The sequence below is a fragment of the Gorilla gorilla genome, chromosome 13 (genome assembly GCF_029281585.2).
Source record: "Gorilla gorilla gorilla isolate KB3781 chromosome 13, NHGRI_mGorGor1-v2.1_pri, whole genome shotgun sequence".
Taxonomy (NCBI): domain Eukaryota; kingdom Metazoa; phylum Chordata; class Mammalia; order Primates; family Hominidae; genus Gorilla; species Gorilla gorilla.
Genome location: NC_073237.2, coordinates 96,834,984 through 96,860,365, shown reverse-complemented (window position 1 = coordinate 96,860,365; position 25,382 = coordinate 96,834,984). Strand labels below are relative to the sequence as shown.

The 25,382-nt window shown below is 38.8% G+C and overlaps 1 protein-coding gene across 1 annotated transcript in view; it reads right to left on the bottom strand.

Annotated features, from left to right (window-relative positions):
• Positions 1-25,382, bottom strand: part of TMEFF1 (transmembrane protein with EGF like and two follistatin like domains 1) — a 104,424-nt gene that overhangs the window by 40,685 nt on the left and 38,357 nt on the right. Inside the window, exons 4-5 of the mRNA XM_031014552.3 lie at positions 23,604-23,630; positions 20,109-20,205 (exon numbers count right to left, since the gene is read on the bottom strand). Of these exons, the coding sequence (XP_030870412.2) occupies positions 20,109-20,205; positions 23,604-23,630 (124 nt within the window). The remainder of the gene's footprint in view (positions 1-20,108; positions 20,206-23,603; positions 23,631-25,382) is intronic.

The window sequence follows — 25,382 nt, the reverse complement described above, 5'->3', positions numbered from 1 at the left end:
ATTCTAAGAAACCTACCTTAATGTTTCTAGAAAAATGAATCCATTACTGAACACCTTTTAAGGAAAGTTGTTAACCAGCTAGAATTGCAACTATCATCTGACCTGACTTCCTATGTCATGTATACCAAGCCAGATTGATGATTATCTTGCTTAGATTCATATACATTACAGTTAAGGCTCAGCCCTGGTACCACAATCTTATCACACTACCAAAAAAGAAAAAGAGGTTAGATTTAGCATGCTCTTACTAACAATCTCAGCATGCGCTCAGAAATAAAGTTAATAATCAACAGAAGACTTAAAAGAAATGTAATCCTAAAACGTCAGAGGCTCAAAGATCATGGCTTCCCCAGTACCAAAATTAGTGACAATGCTTTTTATATTAAACAAATGTACAAAAACTTTTCCCATTACTTAAACAAAACTTGAGGTATTAAATTAATTGTGAACCTCCCTGCTCAATTTTCCAAGGAAAGGCCATATTTCTCTTCATTCTTTTGTTCCCAGTTCCTCTTCCTCAAGGCTCAGCATAAAGGACAAAAAATCATGCAATAACCAGTTTCATTTAAAAAATTTTTTGAGCCCTACAATATGAGGCAAGGTCTGCATAAAAACTTCCAAGATATTATCCCTAGAAATGGGCTTTCAAAGATTTAACCTATTTTTTTCTACTAAAGAACAGTATTTCAGATTCTCTCAATAGGGTCTTGATATACACATACCATTAGTTTTACTTTTGAAATAAATGACACGCTTCTAGCACTAATAAACATAGCCTGATCTATATACACACTGCTACATTTGAGAGAGCCCATGCTCGTTTCCACAGAAGATATTGTTTTTTAATATATCAAAATAAAAGAAGGTTGTTAAAATACCCTCCAAATTCCAAATTACTATATTAAATATCAAATCTAAATATATATTTGTCTTTAAAGGAGTAATATAATAAAACAATATTTGAGAATGATTATTCTCATGGCTACAGGTAAGCTGCAGTGAAATAATGTGAAAAAGAGTAGCAGAATAGAGGGGGCCAAATCAGGCAAAGGAGAAGAGAAAATTAATTTCAAAGAGCAATCTGGTAAAGTTAACAGATTTTCTTCTTTGTGGTTGTTAGTCTAGTTTAAGTTTTGTTTTTTGAGATATGGTCTCACTCTGTCGTTCAGGCTGGAGTGCAGTGGCACAATCTCGGCTCACTGCAACCTCCGCCTCCCAGGTCCAAGCCTGCCTCAGCCTCCCAAGTAGCTAAGATTACAGGCACATGCCATCATGCCTGGCTAATTTTTGTATTTTTGGTAGAGGCAGGGTTTAGCCATGTTGGCCAGGCTGGTCTCCAACTCCTGACCCCAAGTGATTCCCCCACCTCGGCCTCCCAAAGTGCTGGGATTACAGGCGTGAGCCACCACATTCAGCCCCGTTAGATTTTCTGGTAAATTCCTATTAGTAAAGGAAAATGAGAGAAAGGTAATAAAAGGGATGATCCAAAAAAGGGAAGTGCTTCTTTCCTTTCAATATGCCCCCAAGGAATGGGAAACATTTTTAAATGATATGAATTAAGTAATTAAGGAAAGGGATAAAACAAAGGCTTCACTAAGCAAAACAGATTTCTTGATTCATGGAGAACACAGGTGGAAAACACAAAGGTGAAGAAAATGAACAAGTAATGAAAAATAAAAGGAATTAAGAAACAACAAGGGGGAAAAAAGTACAGCTCAACCTGGAATAAAGGCACTATTTGCTGTCATTTTACCATATATTAAAAATATATATATATAGATGGATGATTTAAAGTAGGGATCAATCCTGGCAATTACAGAAGTGGGTCAATCCAGACCAATGCCTGTTTTTGCACACCCAGCAGCTAAAAATGGTTTTCACATTTCTAAAAGGTTAGGTATGGTGAAGACCACATGTGGCCTGCTAAGCCTGATATATTTACCACCTAGCCCTTTACAAAAAAATTTTGCCCACCCTGACCTACAGGATAAAAGTGGGCAAAACTGGGATGGCAGTTAAATAGAAATGGTGGTTAATGGAAGAAAATGACAGCAACATAGCAAAATACCATACCAGTCCAATAAGAAACAAGTAATCACTTGTTTAACAAGTGGCATTGTTTATAGTGGGTATTGCAGCCCAACCAGGAAATGCCTTGATCAAATGTATGAAAAAGACAGTGCTCCTTAGTGGGATGGTACCACTGCATCTAAGACTAACAACTGTGAAAACAATCACTACTGTTTTCAATGGCATACAAAGAAAGATTAAATTACCATTTCAAGTAAAGTCCAGCTCAGTGAAACAATGAGCGAAGGAGGAAAATATTAGACTCCAGAGGCCACGGATACTACTGATTATAGTGATTACAGCTGTTTGCAGACTGCCAAGCGTAGCAGAGGTCAGGATGCCCAAAGCACAGAAGCGTGCACTCAAATGAATAGAAATCACTCTTTAATAAATATGCTGAATTTGAAACATTTAACTACATTTACTCTGCACCTACTGTGTGGGTATAGTCAAATTTGCCTCATCTAACCCTGACAATTCTAAATTATCAATACAGAAACTGAATATGAAGGAAATCTAAAAGCCCCCGATCAAAAAACTAGTGAGGGGCTGAGACCAGTGTTTTCTCTATTCATTACAGCTGTTATACCAAATAAATATCTGAGCATGGAAAGTACCACATGAAAAGGCATTTTTCATGTTTATCATAAAATTTTTCATGAAACTCTACCACATCCACTTCTAACACTCCCACTTTTCTTTCTAACACACCAGGGACACTCCTGCCTCAGGCTTTCCCTCTTCCTGAAACACTTCCCCACACAGCCTCCTGGTTCCATCCCTCACCTCAAAGTTTTTTCTCAAAAGAATAGATGAAGGCCGGGAGTGGTGGCTCACGCCTGTAATCCCAGCACTTTAGGAGGTCGAGGTGGGTGGATCATGAGGTCAGGAGATCGAGACCATCCTGGCCAACATGGTGAAACCTCATCTCTACTAAAAATACAAACATTAGCTGGGCATGGTGGTGCACGCCTGTAATCCCAGCTACTCGGGAGGCTGAGGCAGGAGAATTGCTTGAACCCAGGAGGCGGAGGTTGCAGTGAAACAAGATTGCACCACTGCACTCCAGCCTGGCGACTGAGCGAGACTCTGTCTCAAAAAATAAATAAATAAAATAAAAAGATAAAAAATAAAACTAAGCATCCATTTAAAAAGTTAGAAAATGAACAACAGAAAAAAAAGCCAATAAAAACAAAAAGAAGGAAAATATATAACAACAGAAATTTAAAAGTTACAACAGAGGTTAGTAAAACCAAAAGTTGGTTCTTTGAAAAGACTTTCAAATTGATAACGCAAGCTTTTCTGCAGGCTTTTTCCTGAGAGAGAAAAAGATAAAAAGCAGTATCAGTAATGAAACAGACTAAAACTTCAACAGGGATTATGATTTAAAAGATAATAAAAGGTTATTGTAAACAACATTATGGCAGCAAGTTTGAAACTCTAGGTGAAATGAGCAACTTTTTAAAAATTCTATCAAGTTCTAACAAAAAAGGAAATAGAACCTTAAGGGTACACTAATCATTAAAGAAACTAAATCAGTTGTTCTTAAAAAGTCCCTTAAAGATAGCATCGGATCCAGGCATTTTTTTTTTTTATTATACTTTAAGTTCTAGGGTACATGTGCACACTGTGCAGGTTAGTTGCATATGTATACATGTGCCATGCTGGTGCGCTGCACCCACTAAATCGTCATCTAGCATTAGGTATATCTCCCAATGCTATCCCTCCCCCCTCCCCCCACCCCACAACAGTCCCCAGAGTGTGATATTCCCCTTCCTGTGTCCATGTGATCTCATTGTTCAATTCCCACATATGAGTGAGAATATGCGGTGTTTGGTTTTTTGTTCTTGCGATACTTTACTGACAATGATGATTTCCAATTTCATCCATGTCCCTACAAACGACATGAACTCATCATTTTTTATGGCTGCATAGTATTCCATGGTGTATATATGCCACATTTTCTTAATCCAGTCTATCATTGTTGGACATTTGGGTTGGTTCCAAGTCTTTGCGATTGTGAATAATGCCGCAATAAACATACGTGTGCATGTGTCTTTATAGCAGCATGATTTATAGTCCTTTGGGTATATACCCAGTAATGGGATGGCTGGGTCAAATGGTATTTCCAGTTCTAGATCCCTGAGGAATCGCCACACTGACTTCCACAACGGTTGAACTAGTTTACAGTCCCACCAACAGTGTAAAAGTGTTCCTATTTCTCCACATCCTCTCCAGCACCTGTTGTTTCCTGACTTTTTCATGATTGCCATTCTAACTGGTGTGAGATGGTATCTCATTGTGGTTTTGATTTGCATTTCTCTGATGGCCAGTGATGATGAGCATTTTTTCATGTGTTTTTTGGCTGCATAAATGTCTTCTTTTGAGAAGTGTCTGTTCATGTCCTTCGCCCACTTTTTGATGGGGTTGTTTGTTTTTTTCTTGTAAATTTGTTGGAGTTCATTGTAGATTCTGGATATTAGCCCTTTGTCAGATGAGTAGGTTGCGAAAATTTTCTCCCATTTTGTAGGTTGCCTGTTCACTCTGATAGTAGTTTCTTTTGCTGTGCAGAAGCTCTTTAGTTTAATTAGATCCCATTTGTCAATTTTGGCTTTTGTTGCCATTGCTTTTGGTGTTTTAGACATGAAGTCCTTACCCATGCCTATGTCCTAAATGGTAATGCCTAGGTTTTCTTCTAGAGTTTTTATGGTTTTAGGCCTAACGTTTAAGTCTTTAATCCATCTTGAATTGATTTTTGTATAAGGTGTAAGGAAGGGATCCAGTTTCAGCTTTCTACATATGGCTAGCCAGTTTTCCCAGCACCATTTATTAAATAGGGAATCCTTCCCCATTGCTTGTTTTTCTCAGGTTTGTCAAAGATCACATAGTTGTAGATATGCGGCGTTATTTCTGAGGGCTCTGTTCTGTTCCATTGATCTATATCTCTGTTTTGGTACCAGTACCATGCTGTTTTGGTTACTGCAGCCTTGTAGTATAGTTTGAAGTCAGGTAGTGTGATGCCTCCAGCTTTGTTCTTTTGGCTTAGGATTGACTTGGCGATGTGGGCTCTTTTTTGGTTCCATATGAACTTTAAAGTAGTTTTTTCCAATTCTGTGAAGAAAGTCATTGGTAGCTTGATGGGGATGACATTGAATCTGTAAATTACCTTGGGCAGTATGGCCATTTTCATGATATTGATTCTTCCTACCCATGAGCATGGAATGTTCTTCCATTTGTTTGTATCCTCTTTTATTTCCTTGAGCAGTGGTTTGTAGTTCTCCTTGAAGAGGTCCTTCACATCCCTTGTAAGTTGGATTCCTAGGTATTTTATTCTCTTTGAAGCAATTGTGAATGGGAGTTCACTCATGATTTGGCTCTCTGTTTGTCCGTTGTTGGTGTATAAGAATGCTTGTGATTTTTGTACATTGATTTTGTATACTGAGACTTTGCTGAAGTTGTTTATCAGCTTAAGGAGATTTTGGGCTGAGACAATGGGGTTTTCTAGATATACAATCATGTTGTCTGCAAACAGGGACAATTTGACTTCCTCTTTTCCTAATTGAATACCCTTTATTTCCTTCTCCTGCCTAATTGCCCTGGCCAGAACTTCCAACACTATGTTGAACAGGAGTGGTGAAAGAGGGCATCCCTGTCTTGTGCCAGTTTTCAAAGGGAATGCTTCCAGTTTTTGCCCATTCAGTATGATATTGGCTGTGGGTTTGTCATAGATAGCTCTTATTATTTTGAAATATGTCCCATCAATACCTAATTTATTGAGAGTTTTTAGCATGAAGGGTTGTTGAATTTTGTCAAAGGCTTTTTCTGCATCTGTTGAGATAATCATGTGGTTTTTGTCTTTGGCTCTGTTTATATGCTGGATTACATTTATTGATTTGCATATATTGAACCAGCCTTGCATCCCAGGGATGAAGCCCACTTGATCATGGTGGATAAGCTTTTTGATGTGCTGCTGGATTCGTTTTGCCAGTATTTTATTGAGGATTTTTGCATCAATGTTCATCAAGGATATTGGTCTAAAATTCTCTTTTTTTGTTGTGTCTCTGCCTGGCTTTGGTATCAGAATGATGCTGGCCTCATAAAAAGAGTTAGGGAGGGTTCCCTCTTTTTCTATTGATTGGAATAGTTTCAGAAGGAATGGTACCAGTTCCTCCTTGTACCTCTGGTAGAATTCGGCTGTGAATCCATCTGGTCCTGGACTCTTTTTAGTTGGTAAGCTATTGATTATTGCCACAATTTCAGATCCTGTTATTGGTCTATTCAGAGATTCAGCTTCTTCCTGATTTAGTCTTGGGAGGGTGTATGTGTCGAGGAATTTATCCATTTCTTCTAGATTTTCTAGTTTATTTGCATAGAGGTGTTTGTAGTATTCTCTGATGGTAGTTTGTATTTCTGTGGGATCGGTGGTGATATCCCCTTTATCATTTTTTATTGAGTCTATTTGATTCTTCTCTCTTTTTTTCTTTATTAGTCTTGCTAGCGGTCTATCAATTTTGTTGATCCTTTCAAAAAACCAGCTCCTGGATTCATTAATTTTTTGAAGGGTTTTTTGTGTCTCTATTTCCTTCAGTTCTGCTCTGATTTTAGTTATTTCTTGCCTTCTGCTAGCTTTTGAATGTGTTTGCTCTTGCTTTTCTAGTTCTTTTAATTGTGATGTTACGGTGTCAATTTTGGATCTTTCCTGCTTTCTCTTGTGGGCATTTAGTGCTATAAATTTCCCTCTACACACTGCTTTGAATGCGTCCCAGAGATTCTGGTATGTTGTGTCTTTGTTCTCGTTGGTTTCAAAGAACATCTTTATTTCTGCCTTCATTTCGTTATGTACCCAGTAGTCATTCGGGAGCAGGTTGTTCAGTTTCCATGTAGTTGAGCGGTTTTGAGTGAGATTCTTAATCCTGAGTTCTAGTTTGATTGCACTGTGGTCTGAGAGATAGTTTGTTATAATTTCTGTTCTTTTACATTTGCTGAGGAGAGCTTTACTTCCAAGTATGTGGTCAATTCTGGAATAGGTGTGGTGTGGTATGGTGCTGAAAAAAATGTATATTCTGTTGATTTGGGGTGGAGAGTTCTGTAGATGTCTATTAGGTCCGCTTGGTGCAGAGCTGAGTTCAATTCCTGGGTATCCTTGTTGACTTTCTGTCTCGTTGATCTGTCTACTGTTGACAGTGGGGTGTTAAAGTCTCCCATTATTAATGTGTGGGAGTCTAAGTCTCTTTGTAGGTCACTCAGGACTTGCTTTATGAATCTTGGTGCTCCTGTATTGGGTGCATATATATTTAGGATAGTTAGCTCTTCTTGTTGAATTGATCCCTTTACCATTATGTAATGGCCTTCTTTGTCTCTTTTGATCTTTGTTGGTTTACAGTCTGTTTTATCAGAGACTAGGATTGCAACCCCTGCCTTTTTTTGTTTTCCATTTGCTTGGTAGATCTTCCTCCATCCTTTTATTTTGAGCCTATGTGTGTCTCTGCACGTGAGATGGGTTTCCTGAATACAGCACACTGATGGGTCTTGACTCTTTATCCAATTTGCCAGTCTGTGTCTTTTAATTAGAGCATTTAGTCCATTTACATTTAAAGCTAATATTGTTATGTGTGAATTTGATCCTGTCATTATGATGTTAGCTGGTTATTTTGCTCGTTAGTTGATGCAGTTTCTTCCTAGTCTCGATGGTCTTTACATTTTGGCATGATTTTGCAGCGGCTGGTACCGGTTGTTCCTTTCCATGTTTAGCGTTTCCTTCAGGAGCTCTTTTAGGGCAGGCCTGGTGGTGACAAAATCTCTCAGCATTTGCTTGTCTGTAAAGGATTTTATTTCTCCTTCACTTATGAAGCTTAGTTTGGCTGGATATGAAATTCTGGGTTGAAAATTCTTTTCTTTAAGAATGTTGAATATTGGCTCCCACTCTCTTCTGGCTTGTAGGGTTTCTGCTGAGAGATCTGCTGTTAGTCTGATGGGCTTCCCTTTGTGGGTAACCCGACCTTTCTCTCTGGCTGCCCTTAACATTTTTTCCTTCATTTCAACTTTGGTGAATCTGACAATTATGTGTCTTGGAGTTGCTCTTCTCGAGGAGTATCTTTGTGGCGTTCTCTGTATTTCCTGAATCTGAATGTTGGCCTGCCTTGCTAGATTGGGGAAGTTCTCCTGGATAATATCCTGCAGAGTGTTTTCCAACTTGGTTCCATTCTCCCCATCACTTTCAGGTACACCAATCAGATGTAGATTTGGTCTTTTCACATAGTCCCATATTTCTTGCAGGCTTTGCTCATTTCTTTTTATTCTTTTTTCTCTAAACTTCCCTTCTCGCTTCATTTCATTCATTTCATCTTCCATCGCTGATACCCTTTCTTCCAGTTGATCGCATCGGCTCCTGAGGCTTCTGCATTCTTCACGTAGTTCTCTAGCCTTGGTTTTCAGCTCCATCAGCTCCTTTAAGCACTTCTCTGTATTGGTTATTCTAGTTATACATTCTTCTAAATTTTTTTCAAAGTTTTCAACTTCTTTGCCTTTGGTTTGAATGTCCTCCCGTAGCTCAGAGTAATTTGATCGTCTGAAGCCTTCTTCTCTCAGCTCGTCAAAGTCTTTCTCCATCCAGCTTTGTTCCGTTGCTGGTGAGGAACTGCGTTCCTTTGGAGGAGGAGAGGCGCTCTGCTTTTTAGAGTTTCCAGTTTTTCTGTTCTGTTTTTTCCCCATCTTTGTGGTTTTATCTACTTTTGGTCTTTGATGATGGTGATGTACAGATGGGTTTTCAGTGTGGATGTCCTTTCTGTTTGTTAGTTTTCCTTCTAACACACAGGACCCTCAGCTGCAGGTCTGTTGGAATACCCTGCCGTGTGAGGTGTCAGTGTGCCCCTGCTGGGGGGTACCTCCCAGTTAGGCTGCTCGGGGGTCAGGTGTCAGGGAGCCACTTGAGGAGGCAGTCTGCCCGTTCTCAGATCTCCAGCTGCATGCTGGGAGAACCACTGCTCTCTTCAAAGCTGTCAGACAGGGACATTTAAGTCTGCAGAGGTTACTGCTGTCTTTTTGTTTGTCTGTGCCCTGCCCCCAGAGCTGGAGCCTACAGAGGCAGGCAGGCCTCCTTGAGCTGTGGTGGGCTCCACCCAGTTCGAGCTTCCCGGCTGCTTTGTTCACCTAAGCAAGCCTGGGCAATGGCGGGCGCCCCTCCCCCAGCCTCGCTGCCGCCTTGCAGTTTGATCTCAGACTGCTGTGCTAGCCATCAGCGAGACTCTGTGGGTGTAGGACCCTCCCAGCCATGTGCGGGATATAATCTCGTGGTGTGCCATTTTTTAAGCCCGTCGGAAAAGCGCAGTATTCGGGTGGGAGTGACCCGATTTTCCAGGTGCCGTCTGTCATCCCTTTCTTTGACTCGGAAAGGGAACTCCCTGACCCCTTGCGCTTCCCAAGTGAGGCAATGCCTCGCCCTGCTTCGGCTCGCGCATGGTGCGTGCACACACTGACCTGCGCCCACTGTCTGGCACTCCCTAGTGAGATGAACCCGGTACCTCAGATGGAAATGCAGAAATCACCATCTTCTGCGTGGCTCACGCTGGGAGCTGTAGACCGGAGCTGTTCCTATTCGGCCATCTTGGCTCCTCCCCTCCAGATCCAGGCATTTTTTAAAAAGACAATTCATGAACACATCCATTCCAATCTTTCAAAGTAGGTAATTTTTTTTTTTTTTTTAAGACAGAGTTTCACTCTGTCGCCCAGGCTGGAGTGCAGTGGCGCGATTTTGGCTCACTGCAACCTCCGCCTCTCGGGTTTGAGAGATTCTTGTGTCTCAGCCTCCAGAGTAGCTGGAATTACAGTTATGTGCCACCACGCCTGGCTAATTTTTTCCCTTTTTTTTTTTTTTTTTTTTTTTTGTATTTTTAGCAGAGACAGGGTTTCACAGTGTTGCCCAGGCTGGTCTTGAACTCCTGATCTCAGGTGATCTGCCCACCTCGGTCTCCCAAAGCATTGACAGGCATGTGCACCACACCCGGCCAAAAGTAGATAATTTCACTCTTACACAAAGTCATCCAGAGACTAGAAAAAAACACTCCCTAACTCATTTTAAAAGGCCACATAACATTAAAAACTAAACAAAAGAACAATTATAACTCATTGACTACAAATGAATAAAAGAAAAATCCATGAGTCCTGAATGATTGATAGAAAAGCAAATCTCACTCTTTCAATAGATAGAATACCAACTAATAACGTATAGGTACCAAAAGAGACTGCAGTCATAAAATAAAAGTAAAATGCTCTAAAAATGAGTACTCTGAAAACAAAAATGAGCTCCTGGAAATTAAAAATTGCAGCAGAAATGAAAAACTCATAAAGTTGAAGAAATTTCTCAAAAAGTACAGCAAAAAAAATTTAAAACAGAAAACAGGGGGAAAAAAAGATAAAATGAGACTAGTCCAGGATGTCAACATTCACGTAACAGGAGTACCAAAAATAGAAAAAAGAGGAAAGGAAATCATCAAATAACTAAAGAAAATTTTTCAAAATGGAAGTAAGTAAGTATCTAGGAAAGGGCATAACATTGTGAGATATCACTACACTGGAGACCAAAAGAAGACTCTACATGCTTCAAGAGAGAAAAAAATCATATGCAAAAGATCAAGAATTAGAATGGCTTTAGACTTCAACAGCAACACTGGAAGCTAGAAGACAACAAAGCAACACTTTCTTAATTCTCAGGGAAATTTGTCTCACAGCTCGAATTATGCACTTGCAAAGTTCTAAATAAAATATTAGGTGTGGAATAAAAATACTTAAACACTTCAAACAAGGTCTCAAAAGTTTTTAAAATCTTACACCTTTTCATAAGAAGCTGCTAAAAGAAGTAATAAAATAGGAGAGTAAAACCAAGAAGTTAGAAGCAAAAATAGAAGAAATACAGTACCCTATATAGGAGGGAGAGACAAAGGAATTTATAGGAAGATCCTAGTGGTATAATAATAAATATTCATGGTCTTTTTCCCAGTTCCTGGTATAGAGTTCCCTTGACATATCTTGAGTGATAGGAGAGCTCTTATATTCTAGTGAGATGACTCATGGGGTGAGGGCGCAGGGAGTTAATGTCACCAGAAAAACCAACCACAGTGATTACAGGGTTAGAACTTCTGCCTCCCAGCCCCACCCCAATTCTTCTACCTCTGGGAAGGGGAGAGGGGTTGGATGTTAAGTTCAATCACCAATGACCAATGAGTTAACCAGTCACGATTACATAATAAAACTTCAGTTTAAAAACTCAGAATAAGGGGGGTTCGGGAGCTTCCGGTGAGTGAGCACATCTCGGTGGTGCACTTGACTCCATGGGGACAGACACTCCTGCACTCAGGACCCTTCTGGACCTTGCTTTATGTACTTCTTCATCTGGCTGATCATTTGTATCCTTTACAAATAAGTATAGTGCTTTCCCGAGTTCTGTGTTTTAGCAAATTAGCTAGGGCATGGGAACTCCAAAATTTATGGTCATCTGGGCAGAAGTGGGGGTAGCCTGGAGACCTCATTTGCAGCTGGTTATAAAGTGGGGGCAGTCTTATGGGACTGAGTCCTTAACCGTGGGTCTGCGCTAACTCCAAGTAGTTACTGTCAGAATTTAATTGAATTGTTGGACATCTAGGTAGCGTCAGAGAGTTGAAAAATCGATTGTTGTTGGAAAAGACACCACACTGAAGGGAGATCCTGGGATGACAGCTATATACAAGGTGTAGAGGGCAATCAGTCCACAATGAAATAGTTTAACTCTATAGACAGCTGCGTGGATGGCCATCATTACTAAGATGCCTAGTGCTACCGTACCCAACTTTCAGTCAGAAGACAGACTGCCCAGGTAAGCCTGGCCCAGATTCTTATCTGTAGTTGGCTTGTCTTGACCATAAGATAATGAAGTTCCTCATCACACACCGGGGCCTGCCAGGGGTGGGGGTCTGGGGGAGGGATAGCATTAGGAGAAATACCTAATGTAAATGACAAGTTGATGGGTGCAGCAAACCATCATGGCACATGCACTATGTAACAAATCTGCACGTTGTGCACATGTGCCCCAGAACTTAAAGTATAATAAAAAAAAATAAATGAAGATAATGAAGTTCCTGCTCTCCCCTCCATGTCCTGCTGCAAGAACAACTCAACCCACTCAGTTAATTGACATACTCCTGACAGCTGAAGATGAGCTATGGGGAGATTATAAGTAAACAACACAGAGCAGAGCAGTCCATTCTGATCACATTTCTACCAGTGATCCATACATTAGAATCCTATCAGATGCCTCAACTATAGTGAGCCTACGTTCTCCATGACCCTGTGACTCCAATACTCATGGCTTTGTCCACTGACTTCCCCAAAAGGGAACCTTGTAAACTCTCTGAGGAGCTGAAAACCAGACCCTGCCACAGAGGCTGTTCAAAGTGTCTTCTGTAAGCCTTCCTCTCTAAGTGGGCACTATTGCCCTTTCCTTCCATGGCTAGGTTAACACAAGGTACTGGAAATAATAGCAGTATTCTATTTTGTACCCTAGGTGTTAGGTACATAGGTAGTTTTTAATAGGTATTCCTTAAATTGCACATGTATGTTTAAACACTTTTGTATACAGTATACATTTTACAATAAAGATTTTAAATAAGGTACAGAACTATGGGTATAGTGTGATGCCATTAGTTTTTTTTTAAAAAAAAATAAAAGAATATATGTACATATTTGCTTGCACATACATAAAATACCCCAGGAGATTAAACAAGAAACAGATCACAGTGACTGTCTCTAGTGAAGACAACTGAGTGACTGGGAACAGGGGTCGAAGTGAGACCTTTCACTCTAGAGCCTTTTTAAGCTTTTGAATTGGCAGCACTAAATTTCAAAGGCATGAATGCATATATACATACATAAATGAATGCATAAATTCAATACCTTCTATGATTTAGCACTATAATTTTGGCAAATCACAACTCCAAGTCTTTAAAACAGGGATAATACCTCAAAACACTGCTGACAGGATCAAATAAGATTTTGTAAAAAGCCCTTTGAAATCTATCAAATACTGTGCACATCTGAATGGTATTATTACTGAAAAACATCCACACTTTCGCTTCCTTTTTTCTTAACCCTATATAGAAAGTACCATTTCTTCTCAATATAGTAAGTTTATTTAGCAGTTAGGAAAACATTGGCTTAAACTAATTCATGTCAAGTTACTGAGATTTAACAAACACCTAATAAAGCCTGCAACAAATTCAACACTAGTCTTTTTCACACATATTAAATCCTTACAACCACACTGTAAGCAGCTCTAAGTGAATAATAAAGGCCTAGTGTTGATTGCCACTAATTCAACAAAGGCCTATAAAAGGATCCATCCTAAGATACCCAACCTTATAGGCAGTTTACCCAAGACAAAAATCAGCAAGACAAAGTCCCTGCCCTCAGGAAGCTCACAGTCAACTTAGTGCTATGCAGAGGTTGCTTTTTCAAGACGAAGGAGGAACACAGAATATGGTCACATAACTCATAGGAACTGTGGGAGAATGCAAGGTAGGCTTATAAGAAGAGGTGGTGAATCTGACCTAAGTCACACGGCATCTAAGGCTAGAAGGAGGAATAGGAGTTAAAACAAGCTGATAAACAGGAATGGGACTCCAGGCACAGGGAATAACAGGGGCAAAGTGGGTAAGAAAGTGTTCAATAATAACAGTGCCTTCAGAAAACTGCAAGAGATTGTGGGGAGACGGAGTTTTGCATTTTAAAGGCAAAACTCTCTTACTGGCAACTGTCAAAGGACTTTAAGAAGGTATTTCTGGGCTGGGCGTGGTAGCCCACGCCTGTAATCCCAGCACTTTGGGAGGCTGAGGCGGGCGAATCATGAAGTCAGGAGATCAAGACCATCCTGGTTAACACGGTGAAACCCCGTCTCTACTAAAAAAAAATACAAAAAATTAGCTGGGTGTGGTGGCGGGCGCCTGTGGTCCCAGCTATGCGGGAGGCTGAGGCAGGAGAATGGCGTGAACCCCAGAGGCGGAGCTTGCAGTGAGCCGAGATCATGCCACTGCACTCCAGCCTGGGCGACAGAGCAAGACTTGGTCTCAAAAAGATACTTCTGGAAGGCCGGGTGCAGTGGCTCAGGCCTGTAATCCCAGCACTTTGGGAGGCCGAGGCAGGTGGATCACGAGATCAGGAGTTCAAGACCAGCCTGGCCAAGATGGTGAAACCCCATCTCTACTAAAAACACAAAAATTAGCCAGGCGTGGTGGCAGGTACCTGTAATCCCAGCTCCTTGGGAGGCTGAGGCAGAGAACTGCTTGAACCCGGGAGGCGGAAGTTGCAGTGAGCCGAGATTGTGCCACTCCACTCCGGCCTGGGCGACAGAGCAAGACTCCGTCTCAAAAAAAAAAAAAAAAAAAAAAGAAGATATTTCTGGATAAAGGAACCTGTCATTACTAACATCCAGATTATACTTTGGATAAAATAATGCTTAATAATGTTTGTGTTTTAAAAAACAACACAAAATTATTTTTCCATTATAATCTAAGGGGCTACAGTAGGGACTTACTAAACCTAAAAATAGTTTTAAAATATCCAGAATAAGGCAGTGCTAAATGACAAAAATTACTGCCATCTCTGATTAGGAGGAAATAAAAACAGAAGAATAGAAAAGGTAATTCTTCAGTTCTTGTTTTAAAAAGTACATGAAGCTTCCAGAAAGGAGGATATATTGCAGGACACAAATGTGTAGCATTACTCTGTTTACACAAGAGAAAAGATATCACTGCACCTTCTGAGGGAGAGACTCGTCATATTGTAGTACTGACCAGAAATCTGCATCAAAACAGAAAATGGTACCACAAATGACTAAGATGTCCAGCAGGTGGATTAAACTGGTTATCCATGTTGTCTGCCACACCCTGCACCTGTATGATTCTCTGAGCAACTCTGAGATATTTACATCACTCAGGGGGATAAATGGAAACAGCATCTCTAAAAAGGAGACTGACATAAAAAAGGCAGAAGAGCAGGGGCTATTTCCATAAAGTGCATTGCAGACAAAGTTCAAAAGGAATAACTGGAGGATTTTTATAACTCACCTGTATTGGCATTAGGCCTGATGATTCTACAGACTCCTCACACCATTCCTGGGCAGGGATTTAGGTCGGGTATATAAAAGGTACTGAAGTGAAGGAGTCCTATGATTATGTGTCCCCACTATCCAGAGAAGCAGCTGATGGCTATCTTACAGCAATAACTTCGGCCTTGGACAGATTAGAAATACTGTTTAGAAAGTGAGGGGGTGTGGTACTAAGAATATGTGATTTAAGAAATACAAGTTGCTGTAAAGGAAGTGCTGTTTTCAAGTTTTAAGACCCAGTAGGAAGTCTATGCACTGTTTCACAGTGGCCACAGTGAAATACTGAAACCCACTTATGTGGGGAGTCATATTTCTTGGAGCCTCAACCACCTACACCTCTAGGTATAAATTTGAAAGGTAAGCATTAACGAACATAACTGTCACAAACCCAAGCAAAGCCCACAATGCCATCAAAGAAATGCAGTGAGTTTCAGGAAGGAAGGGTGAGGGGGAAGCCTCTTAGAAGCAAAAATAATTTAAATTATAAATGAATTAAAATAGCCATTGAGCAGACAAGACAGATAAAATACATACGATGAATAAAGTTCACGCACATAACTCAGAAGAACCTATACACTCTTATTTTACATTTAGAACTTATTCCTACTTTAGATACAGTTTCTGCGAGTGTTTGTTTCCTATTCCAGGGAAGCAGAGAAGCAAATTAAAAATTGAGGGCATCTACAGTCAAACTCATTGCCGAGGCACACTGACAGCATCTAGAAGCAGCAGCTAACAGCCTTACAAGAGAGAAGAAAACATTTTTAAAAAACAGATATAGAACCCAAAACACAAAGCTAAATGAAGCCTTAAGTGCAGCAGTGAAACAACCACACATCATGGGCCTCTACATGTGCGTGCACAACACAATAGACTGATTCCTTGTCATGAGACCTATGTTCTGGTTCTCCATTCAGCCTTTCTGAACTCACCTTCACCTATAAAAATCAGGATAATACTTCCTTGCCCTACTACCAAACAGAACTGCTCAGAATAGCTTAAAAATATATTATGTGTAAAAAATGCTCTGAAAACTGTAATATACTACATATGTAATTGTAAGAGTATGTTAAACATGTTCTGTATATTCTGTTTAAGAAGGCAAAGAAGTATGTAATGTATTTAAATCAATTTCTATTTAAACGGCTAAATTTAAAAAAAGCACTTCTCTTAATAGCAGAAAATTAACTTACACGGTATCACCAAAATGCCAGATTTTTTTAACAACCATTAGCAAGAGAAAGAATTTTTAAAAGCAAGAGAAAGATTTTAGCTGCTCTTTGCAAATCAGATAGGTTGGATAACATTTCTTCTGACAGGAAAGACATTTCAAATTGAGAAAAGACAAAGTACGTGTGATTTTCTGGGTTGTTTGTTCGTTTGTTTTTGGAGACAGGGTCTTGCTCTGTCACCCAGGCTGGAGCACAGTGGCACAATCATGGCTCACTGCAGCCTAGATCTCCCAGGCTCAAGCAATCCTCCTGCCTTGGCCTTCTAAAGATTCTGAGATTACAGGTGTAAGCCACCACAGCTGGCCTACAATAAAATTTTAAATGAATACTTACACCTAAAAAAATACATGCAGTACACATCTATTATAGTTTACTATAGAGCAATACTTTTCAAACTGTAGGTCATAATCACTAGTGGATTATGAAGTCAATTTAGTGGTTCACTGCCAGTATTTTATAAGAAAGTAGGATAGAAAATATTAGAGTACATTGCATTTAATAAAGGTAAGTACTATTCCACAGAATTTTGTTTGACTTAATATTTATTAGTACCATGTGTATATAAACAGGAGTGCTGGATAACAATGCAAATGTATTTTTTACATGTAAGTGTAGTCAAAAAAGACTGAAAGTCACTGGTAAGAAATTCAGTAAATAGGCATTTGATTTCTAGATGCCAGCTAAGAACTAACAGAATTTAAAAGCAGCTAGTACTCAGAGTGACCAAGACTTAATACAGAAGTAAAGAAATCACAGCTGGGACCAGGCTGATGAAGAGGGCAGTGTTTTTGTTAAAAAAAAAAAAAAAAAAAAGTCACTGGGCAGCAGTCCTCAAAGTAGGAAAAAGAAGATAACATTCCTTCCGGGAATTTTTTCTTTAAAGGAAAATTAGAAAGAGGCAGATGGTAAGAAAAGCACTGTACTATTAATTAGAAGAATATACCCACATCAAACCCTCTGACTTTAGTCCTCAATGATTTCATCTTTGAAGTGAGAGGATCAGACTAGAAGATAAATTTTTTATTATTTATTTATTTATTCTTTTGAGATGGAGTCTCGCTCCATCACCAGGCTGGAGTACAGTGGCGCAATCTTGGCTCACTGAAACCTCTGCCTACCAGGTTCAAGCAATTCTCCTGCCTCAGCCTCCTGAGTAGCTGGGACTACAGGTGCATGACACTACGCCCAGCTAATTTTTGTATTTTTATTAGAGACAGGTTTTCATCATGTTGGTCAGGATGGTCTTGATCTCTTGACCTCATGCTCTGCCCACCAAAGTGCTGAGATTGAGATTACAGGCATGAGCCACTGCACCCTGCCTGAAGATAAATATTAAGATCCTACCTTAATACTCTGATTCCAATGCAGTTCATAATAATTAAGTCATAACAGAACTACTTGAATTAAACTGAACTTTTGTTCTTAATAACTAAAAGTTTATCTTTTAATAAGAAAATTATGTAACATCTTAATAAATAATAGGTTTTTATATAAAAATCAAGACTTAATGGCTAATGTCATATTTCTGCAGCTTTCCATTTTCCAGACCTAAACAGCCCAGCTGGATAGGTAAAAATTACCTTTAGATACATCACTATTCACCTGGTTAGCAACCATGAAAAACACATGGAATGTGCCTTGAGGGAGTTACATAACCACCATGTAACTTTCTTGGTACCATGGCCCATTTAAAAGTTAAAAAAAATTAACCAATGAGATACATTTACACTGTTAAAACAACTGCAATCAGTAACAAGTGCTTTACAGACTAAAAGATTAGATATTACCAACATTTCCTTTTGTCTCTTTCCATAGAAGGATCAAACACTTTAGCTTAATCACTTTTTTCTAGATAAAGATACCAACTGCTTCCTTCGTATTTTCCTCTTGTTGCATCAATTTCCTTGCCTGACGTTGGCTGCTTGTCACTGTCTATGTGCTCCTTAGCCTGCTGGTAAGAGCCTGCATGCTCCTTACTATTGGTAAGCCCTTCCATGGTCTATGTCCACTTCCTTATGCTTAGAGCTGGTATCTACAACAATAGTGGTGGCAAGCTCTCAGATAAATAGACACACAAAAAATTAATTTAGTAAACACAACAGAGTTGCTCTGATTGGGAATAGGCTACATATTACACTATGAGGAGGTGTTTACATAAAGATATGTATTTTATCATGTAGATGTCTAGAACTCCCAGCCTCAAGCAATCCTCCCACCTACGCCTCCCAAAGCACTGGGATTACAGACATGAGCCATTGCACCCAGCCTATTATGCAGATGTCACATCTGGAGCCACTTCTGAGACTAGATGGAATATGTTTCAATTCTAAGCAAAAGACCTCCATCTTTTTAAATTTAGGCATGAAAAATGATAATAGAAAAATGTATAAAATAGGGATGAATAGAAGCACCACGAAAGGAATAAAAACAGACCAATTGATCAAGCCAGTCAATCACTGACAGCTATTTTGACTCTGAACACTAATATAGAAGAGTACTAAGGAAAAATACTGACACATATACCTACATTAAGGTGTTTCATCATGCCATATCATTAGTACAAAATAAAAGGAAGAAACAGCATAATATCTATTATCAGTTCTCTCTGTAAGTCCATATTGCTCATCATTTCTCTATTGTTCTATAGGCCAGTATCTGCTTTGGAAAACATGTTCTTCCAAATCAAACCACTCTGAATGAAGTGAATGGACATGGGTCAATCTATGTGACCAATGTGCAGAAACAGTAAATTCAGGTTTTGTTGAGTTCATTTTTTATTGAACTTACTTGTCTTTTGCCAGTTCTCACCCACTTTGAAATATGCACCAAATAAATTAATACAATTTTACCAAGGGCCATCCAAATAGCTGATTTTGTACATAATACTGAAAATTGAATGTTCTTAATTTGCAAAACTAACTTTGGACATTAATGCTAATTAGATCATATTATTACTGTTCAGTGAAAGGCTCGAATATGCAGTTACGGGCTGAATAAATACGGAACTGGAAAATACACACCAAAAATATGTACAAGTAAGGAAGAAAGCACAAATATCTTATAGAAATAAATGTTTTAAAATAGATACTAAGTGGAAACTGAGGAAGTGAAGAAGATCTATTTATGCTCCCAGGTCCTAAAGTCAACATTAAAGCTTTTAGAATCAAATATGCAAAAAGCCAGCACCACAGGAAAATGAAAGAAGAATGATATTGGAAATAAATAAGAATACTGATGAAAGGAAAAATCAAACATGACTGTTGATAAATGTCTGCAGCCTTACTGTTCTAAAAAAGAACACCATTTCTTACACGGAATGAATGGGAAATTAGACAGACAGTGCTGTCAGCTACAAAACCTACCTTAATGAAGACTGAACATGAGTGAGAAAAGCATTTGGTATAAAATACATAAAACTATCGGGAGGAAAAAAAGCATAGATAAAACCAGAAAACTATAAATGGATTATCATTCTAAAATATAACACTTAAACTGATTTAAATAGCCATAGTATTATATCAATTTAAAAGTCAATAGACTAGCATTAAACAAAAAAAAAAAAATTTGAAAACACACAAAAGATACAGAACCAGGAAAATGATACCTTTCCACAATATAATCATACTGATGATTAATCTCTAAATAACTTTGTCCCTTCCCCTCAACCAACTCACCCAACATTTTCTGCATCTTCATCACACTCAGCTTTATATTTGCAGGGTCCACACTTGGAGTGTTTTCTGTGAACTTCTGCCCCTGACCCTTCCTCTTCTGTTTAAAAAGAAAAATCAAATTTACAACCAAAAGTTGGGATCCTTTCCAGATATACTTCATGTTTTCAGTAGTCATTATCCTGTTTCTGAGGAAAATGTACCTGAGCTCTTGAAAACAGTCACTTCCAAAATCTACCAATGCTTGAAGTTCAAAAATGTTGCCAGTACTGAGTACAACATATTTTGTGAGGAAAAGAAGTTTTGGTGCTGAAAAATGATCCCTTAAACTACGTAGGCAGAACAACATAGTAGGTTTGATAACGAATTGCTTCTTTAAAAAAAATTACCATATAACGCTGAATAAGGGAGAAAGAAAAGAGACAGGAGCAATACATTTAAGTCCTGTGATTACCCTCCTGTTGCAATCAGCCTGTGCAAAGCTGGTCAGCAGATAAACGCCTGACCACAAAAGAATGTAACTCTCACCTTTTCCTCACATCAGTTTCATACCTGTCTTTCTAACTACATAAAAACTAATTTCAGAGTTAAAAAAAATACTTATCTCCAAATTTTAAAATGGAAAAGGGTCTCTTTATAAAGGACTTTTCTTCTTTTTCTACTTGGTCACTTAGCACAGCCAAAAATATGCAGATACAAAAGTATGCAGGTCTCTTATGATCCAACGCAAAAGAAAAAAAAAAAAAACACTAAATACCTCCAGCCCCAAACTCAGCTCACATCCCACACTGAAAGGGCCTTACACTTTGTGGGTCTCAACTAGAATGGATCATATCCTGATAATCTCAAACTGGCCAGGGAGATCAGTTCTGAAATCAACTTAAGGATTTCAGTTCATTCAAGGGATTTCCCTCAAATTTGGTTTGAAAAAGAGTACTATTCAGGGAGTGTCTTTATTTTTGTTTTTTGTTTTTTTTTTCAGATGGAATCTCACTTTGTCATCCAGGCTGGAATGCAGTGGCGCAATCTCAGCCTGGATGAATCTCAGCCTGGAGAATCACTTGAACCTCTGCCTCCTGGGTTCAAGTGATTCTCCCACCTCAGCCTCCTGAATAGCTGGGATTACAGGCACATGCCACCATGTCTGGTGAATTTTTGTATTTTTAGTAGAGACGGGGTTTCACTATGTTGGCCAGGCTGGTCTTGAACTCCTGACCTTGTGATCCGCCCACCTCAGTCTCCCAAAACGCTGGGATTACAGGCGTGAGCCACCACACCCAGCCTCAGGGGGTGTCTTATAATAAAGACAGTGTTAAAAAAGGTACACAAATCTGCCATGCCTGTTTGGTAATGCTTCCGAACTTCTAATTTTTGGTGTCTGCCTGTCCTTAAATAGAAATATTCCCCTGAACTCTCATGAATACTCCCAAACAGATACCAGGGATTATCATCCTAAGTAATTCTGAGGCCCCAAAACATCATAATATTCAGAAATACTACAGTTACCATGAGCTCACTAAGGTCTGTATATTAACTGGGGCAAACCACTTAGCCCTTCTAACTCATGCTCTCAAAAAAAAATTTTAAAAAAAAGGTCAACCTACATCCTCAGGGCAAGATATCCAGCATTTTTTGTTTGGTTTTGTTTTGTTTGAGACAGGGTGCAATGGTGTGATCACCACTCGCTGCAGCCTCAACCTCCTGGGCTCAAGCAATCCTCCCGCTTTAGCCTCCAAAGTAGCTGAGACTACGTACCACCACACCTGGCTTTTTAAAATTTTTTTATTTTTTTATTTTTTGAGAAGGAGTCTCGCTCTGTCCCCCAGGCTGGAGTGCAGTGGCGCAATCTCAGCTCACTGCAACCTCTGTCTCCTGGGTTCAAGCAATTCTCCTACCTCAGCCTCCTGAGTAGCTGGGATTACAGGCCCCCACCACCACGCCTGGCTAATTTTTGCATTTTTAGTAGAGACGGGGTTTCACCACATTGGCCAGGCTGGTCTCAAACTCCTGACCTCAGGTGATCCGCCCGCCTGGGCCTCCCAAAGTGCTGGGATTACAGGCATGAGTCACTGTGCCCGGCCTTTTTTTTTTTTTTTTTTTTTTTTTTTTTTTGGTAGAGACAGGGTCTCACTATGTTGCCCAGGCTGGTTTCAAACTCCTGGGCTCAAGTGATCCTCCCATCTCAGCTTCCCACAGTTCTGGGATTTTAGGCATGAGCCACTGCGCCCAGCCCAATATTGTATTATATAAGCAAATCTTGAGATCAACTCTCACTTCTTTAATATAAGAACAATGACAATGACAGTTTCCTAACTGAATACCTGACCACAGGGGCTAGATAGACTACATGATCGCCTAAAATCTGTTCCAGCTCTAAGATCTGGAATTTATTATCTGATCCTTCACACCTAATTATAAAGCTTCTGCTTGAACATGTCCATCTACTTCAAATTCTATTGTTTGACAGCTTTAATCTTTTTTTTTTTTTTTTTTTTAGCTGAAACTGTCATCCTTGAATTTCTCCTCAGGACAGTTCTCCTATTCTCCAGGAGACCTTCAAAGTCCCTTCCAACTCTGAAATTTTAAGATTCTATGAAATGTAGACGTATGGAGTGAGGTTTCAGGCAGTTTTGAAAGGATCATAACTGCAGTTTCCATTTGCATTAAGTGTGAATTGTACTGAAGTGGGTGTTCTTTGGTGTACCCCATAATATCTCAAACATTATTTGGTATACAGTACATACTCATTAAGAATTATAGCCTCATTAGACTATGATATAGATTAGTCAATCTCAATTCTGATCATTTAAACTCCATTATATGCTATTACCAAATATTAATCTTTTAAACAACAGAAATAATTCATATATTTGTAAAATAAAATCAAAAACATAGATAGGAAATTGTTAAAGATTTAAATTAAACTCTAAATTCCATGAGAGTTGTTGGGCAAGTCTTCCTTTTTCTATGCACAACTCCCTCTGGAGTTTTTAACCCTGTACCATGAAAATTCCTTATGAGCAAAAACTTGAAAGCAAGGTATGGGAAAGAGTTACAAATAATCTGGTCCAAGCTAAAATCACTTGTGGGGATAATCCCAAGAAGAAATCACTTTGATGCAACCTCAATTTAACAGAAACTACAACATCTTCCCCTTAGCATGACAACAAACTTCCAGAGAAAAATGCAAGAAACAAAAATGCCTAGAGCTGAGAGGGAGAGTTGGGTTAGGAGTGATGGCTAAGGAGTGCATGGTTTCTTTTTGAGGTAATTAAAATGTTCTAAGAGTGACTGTGGTGATGAATATATAACTCTGAATATACTAATGAATATATAACTGTGAATTTACTAAAAGTCACTGAATTGTACACTTCAAGTGGCAAATTATATGGTATGTGAATTATATCTCAAAGCTGATTAAAAAAAGAAAAAGAAAAAGAAAAAGAAAGAAAGAAAGAGAGAAAAGCAAATATCCTTTAAGAGGTACTTGAAACTTACCTCCTTCTCCAGATCCAGATCCATTATCTGAGAAGAAAAACAAAGAATGAATATGAACATTTTTCCCGGAAATTTCATCTTATCAAATAATAAAATTTCCTATCAAAAATAAAACTGTGATATCCATTCTCAAAGAGTCCTTTTCTCATATTTTTGATATCTTATTTATTCTTACATACTTATTTTATGCTGCTCTTAAAATATAAGTTGCTTAGATACATAATCATCTATATTTCATACATCTTTGTATACCATTAAGGACATACCCAGATGCTTTGCACAGAGTAAAGACAATAAATACTGTAAAGTAAAAGGCTAAATATAAATAATTAATTTTAATCCACTCATTTAAAAGATAAGAGAAAATTTTAGTTTTTGTTAAAGCTTGAGAGAAATAATGAATAAGCTGCTTTTAGAAAGGCAGGAAAAGAGCTTTGGGTCTTACTACAAAAAAAAAATCTTCTTAAGGAAATCTGCGGATAAAGACCAAAAGCCAAAAGGTAAGAAAAGCCCCAAGGTTTAGGAAGCAAGGAACCAAAGGCTTGAGGTTTTCATGTTACTAATAAAATTAACTTCCTCTAGGAAATCCAATCCGAAGGACTTACCTGACTTGTCGCTAGTGAAATTAAAAAGAGCCTTCATCAAAGTTACCAGAAAGAAGCCAGTCTCAAGTATAATTAATGTAAAATATTTATTCTATAATCCTAAAGGAACCAACATATTAGCACAGAACATGTTGAAAAGAGGGTAATGATGTAAAATCATCAGCACAGAGTCATTTTAAAAAGCAGAGAGAGCAAGTGAGGAATTCGATGCTTTATCTAGCACTTGCCAGGGGAGAGGATACCCTGGACCCTAAAGAACCCATGCTAGCTCTCCAAATTGTCCTCTAGAGCAGAAAACAACACTCAGAACAATATTGTTCCCTTCCCTTCAAGCTCCTTCGGACAATAATCAAATTCCCAGATACCGCAGAAACAGGAGGAATTAGAAAAATATATGTTGTATGCAGTACCCATTGTAAAATCTTCGTGGGATTTTATGGAAAGTCTTAAATTATGTTCAATTTTGATTAATCAACCACAAAATGACATTTTCTCTGAGTAAATAAGGAGGAAATGAAAGAGTGATGGAACAGAAAAAAAGAGAGTGAGGGAGGAAACTCAAAATTGTTTTTATGACCAAACTCTTCTTAGGAAAACACCCCTTTATTACTTCGATTCCACATACAATGATTGGTTACATATTATGTGCCAGGCACCATGGTAAATGCGAGGAATAAAATGATAAATAAGACATATTCCCAGTACACGAGATACTACTCCCAATCTTTTTTTCAAACCATGTCTAATTTTAATAAATATAAAAATCTCATACCTTCGTCATTTAGAATCCTTAAATAAATTAAATACTGTGGCTACTCTGATAACAAGGTAGAATTCTCCCTGTATGTTATATTTTGTAAATGGTACGCATTTCCCCAACCTACACGATTCCATCCCACCCTGAGATTATGATACACATCCCTAGGTAAGACAGTACCTCCCCACTGAGAAAGCACTGATTTGGCTGGAGGTACTTATGTCAGATGAATGAAATACAATATGGTATATGTATAGAAATACACCCAAGGTATAAACAAACTCTGCAAGGAGATGTCACAGAAGGAAGATTTCACAGAGGAGAAAAGGCTTAAGACCAACCTTAAGCATAAGAAAAAGAGTTTTCAAATAAGGAAAAGAGAACAGTATTTCTAGTTCAAGGAATAGGATCCACAAA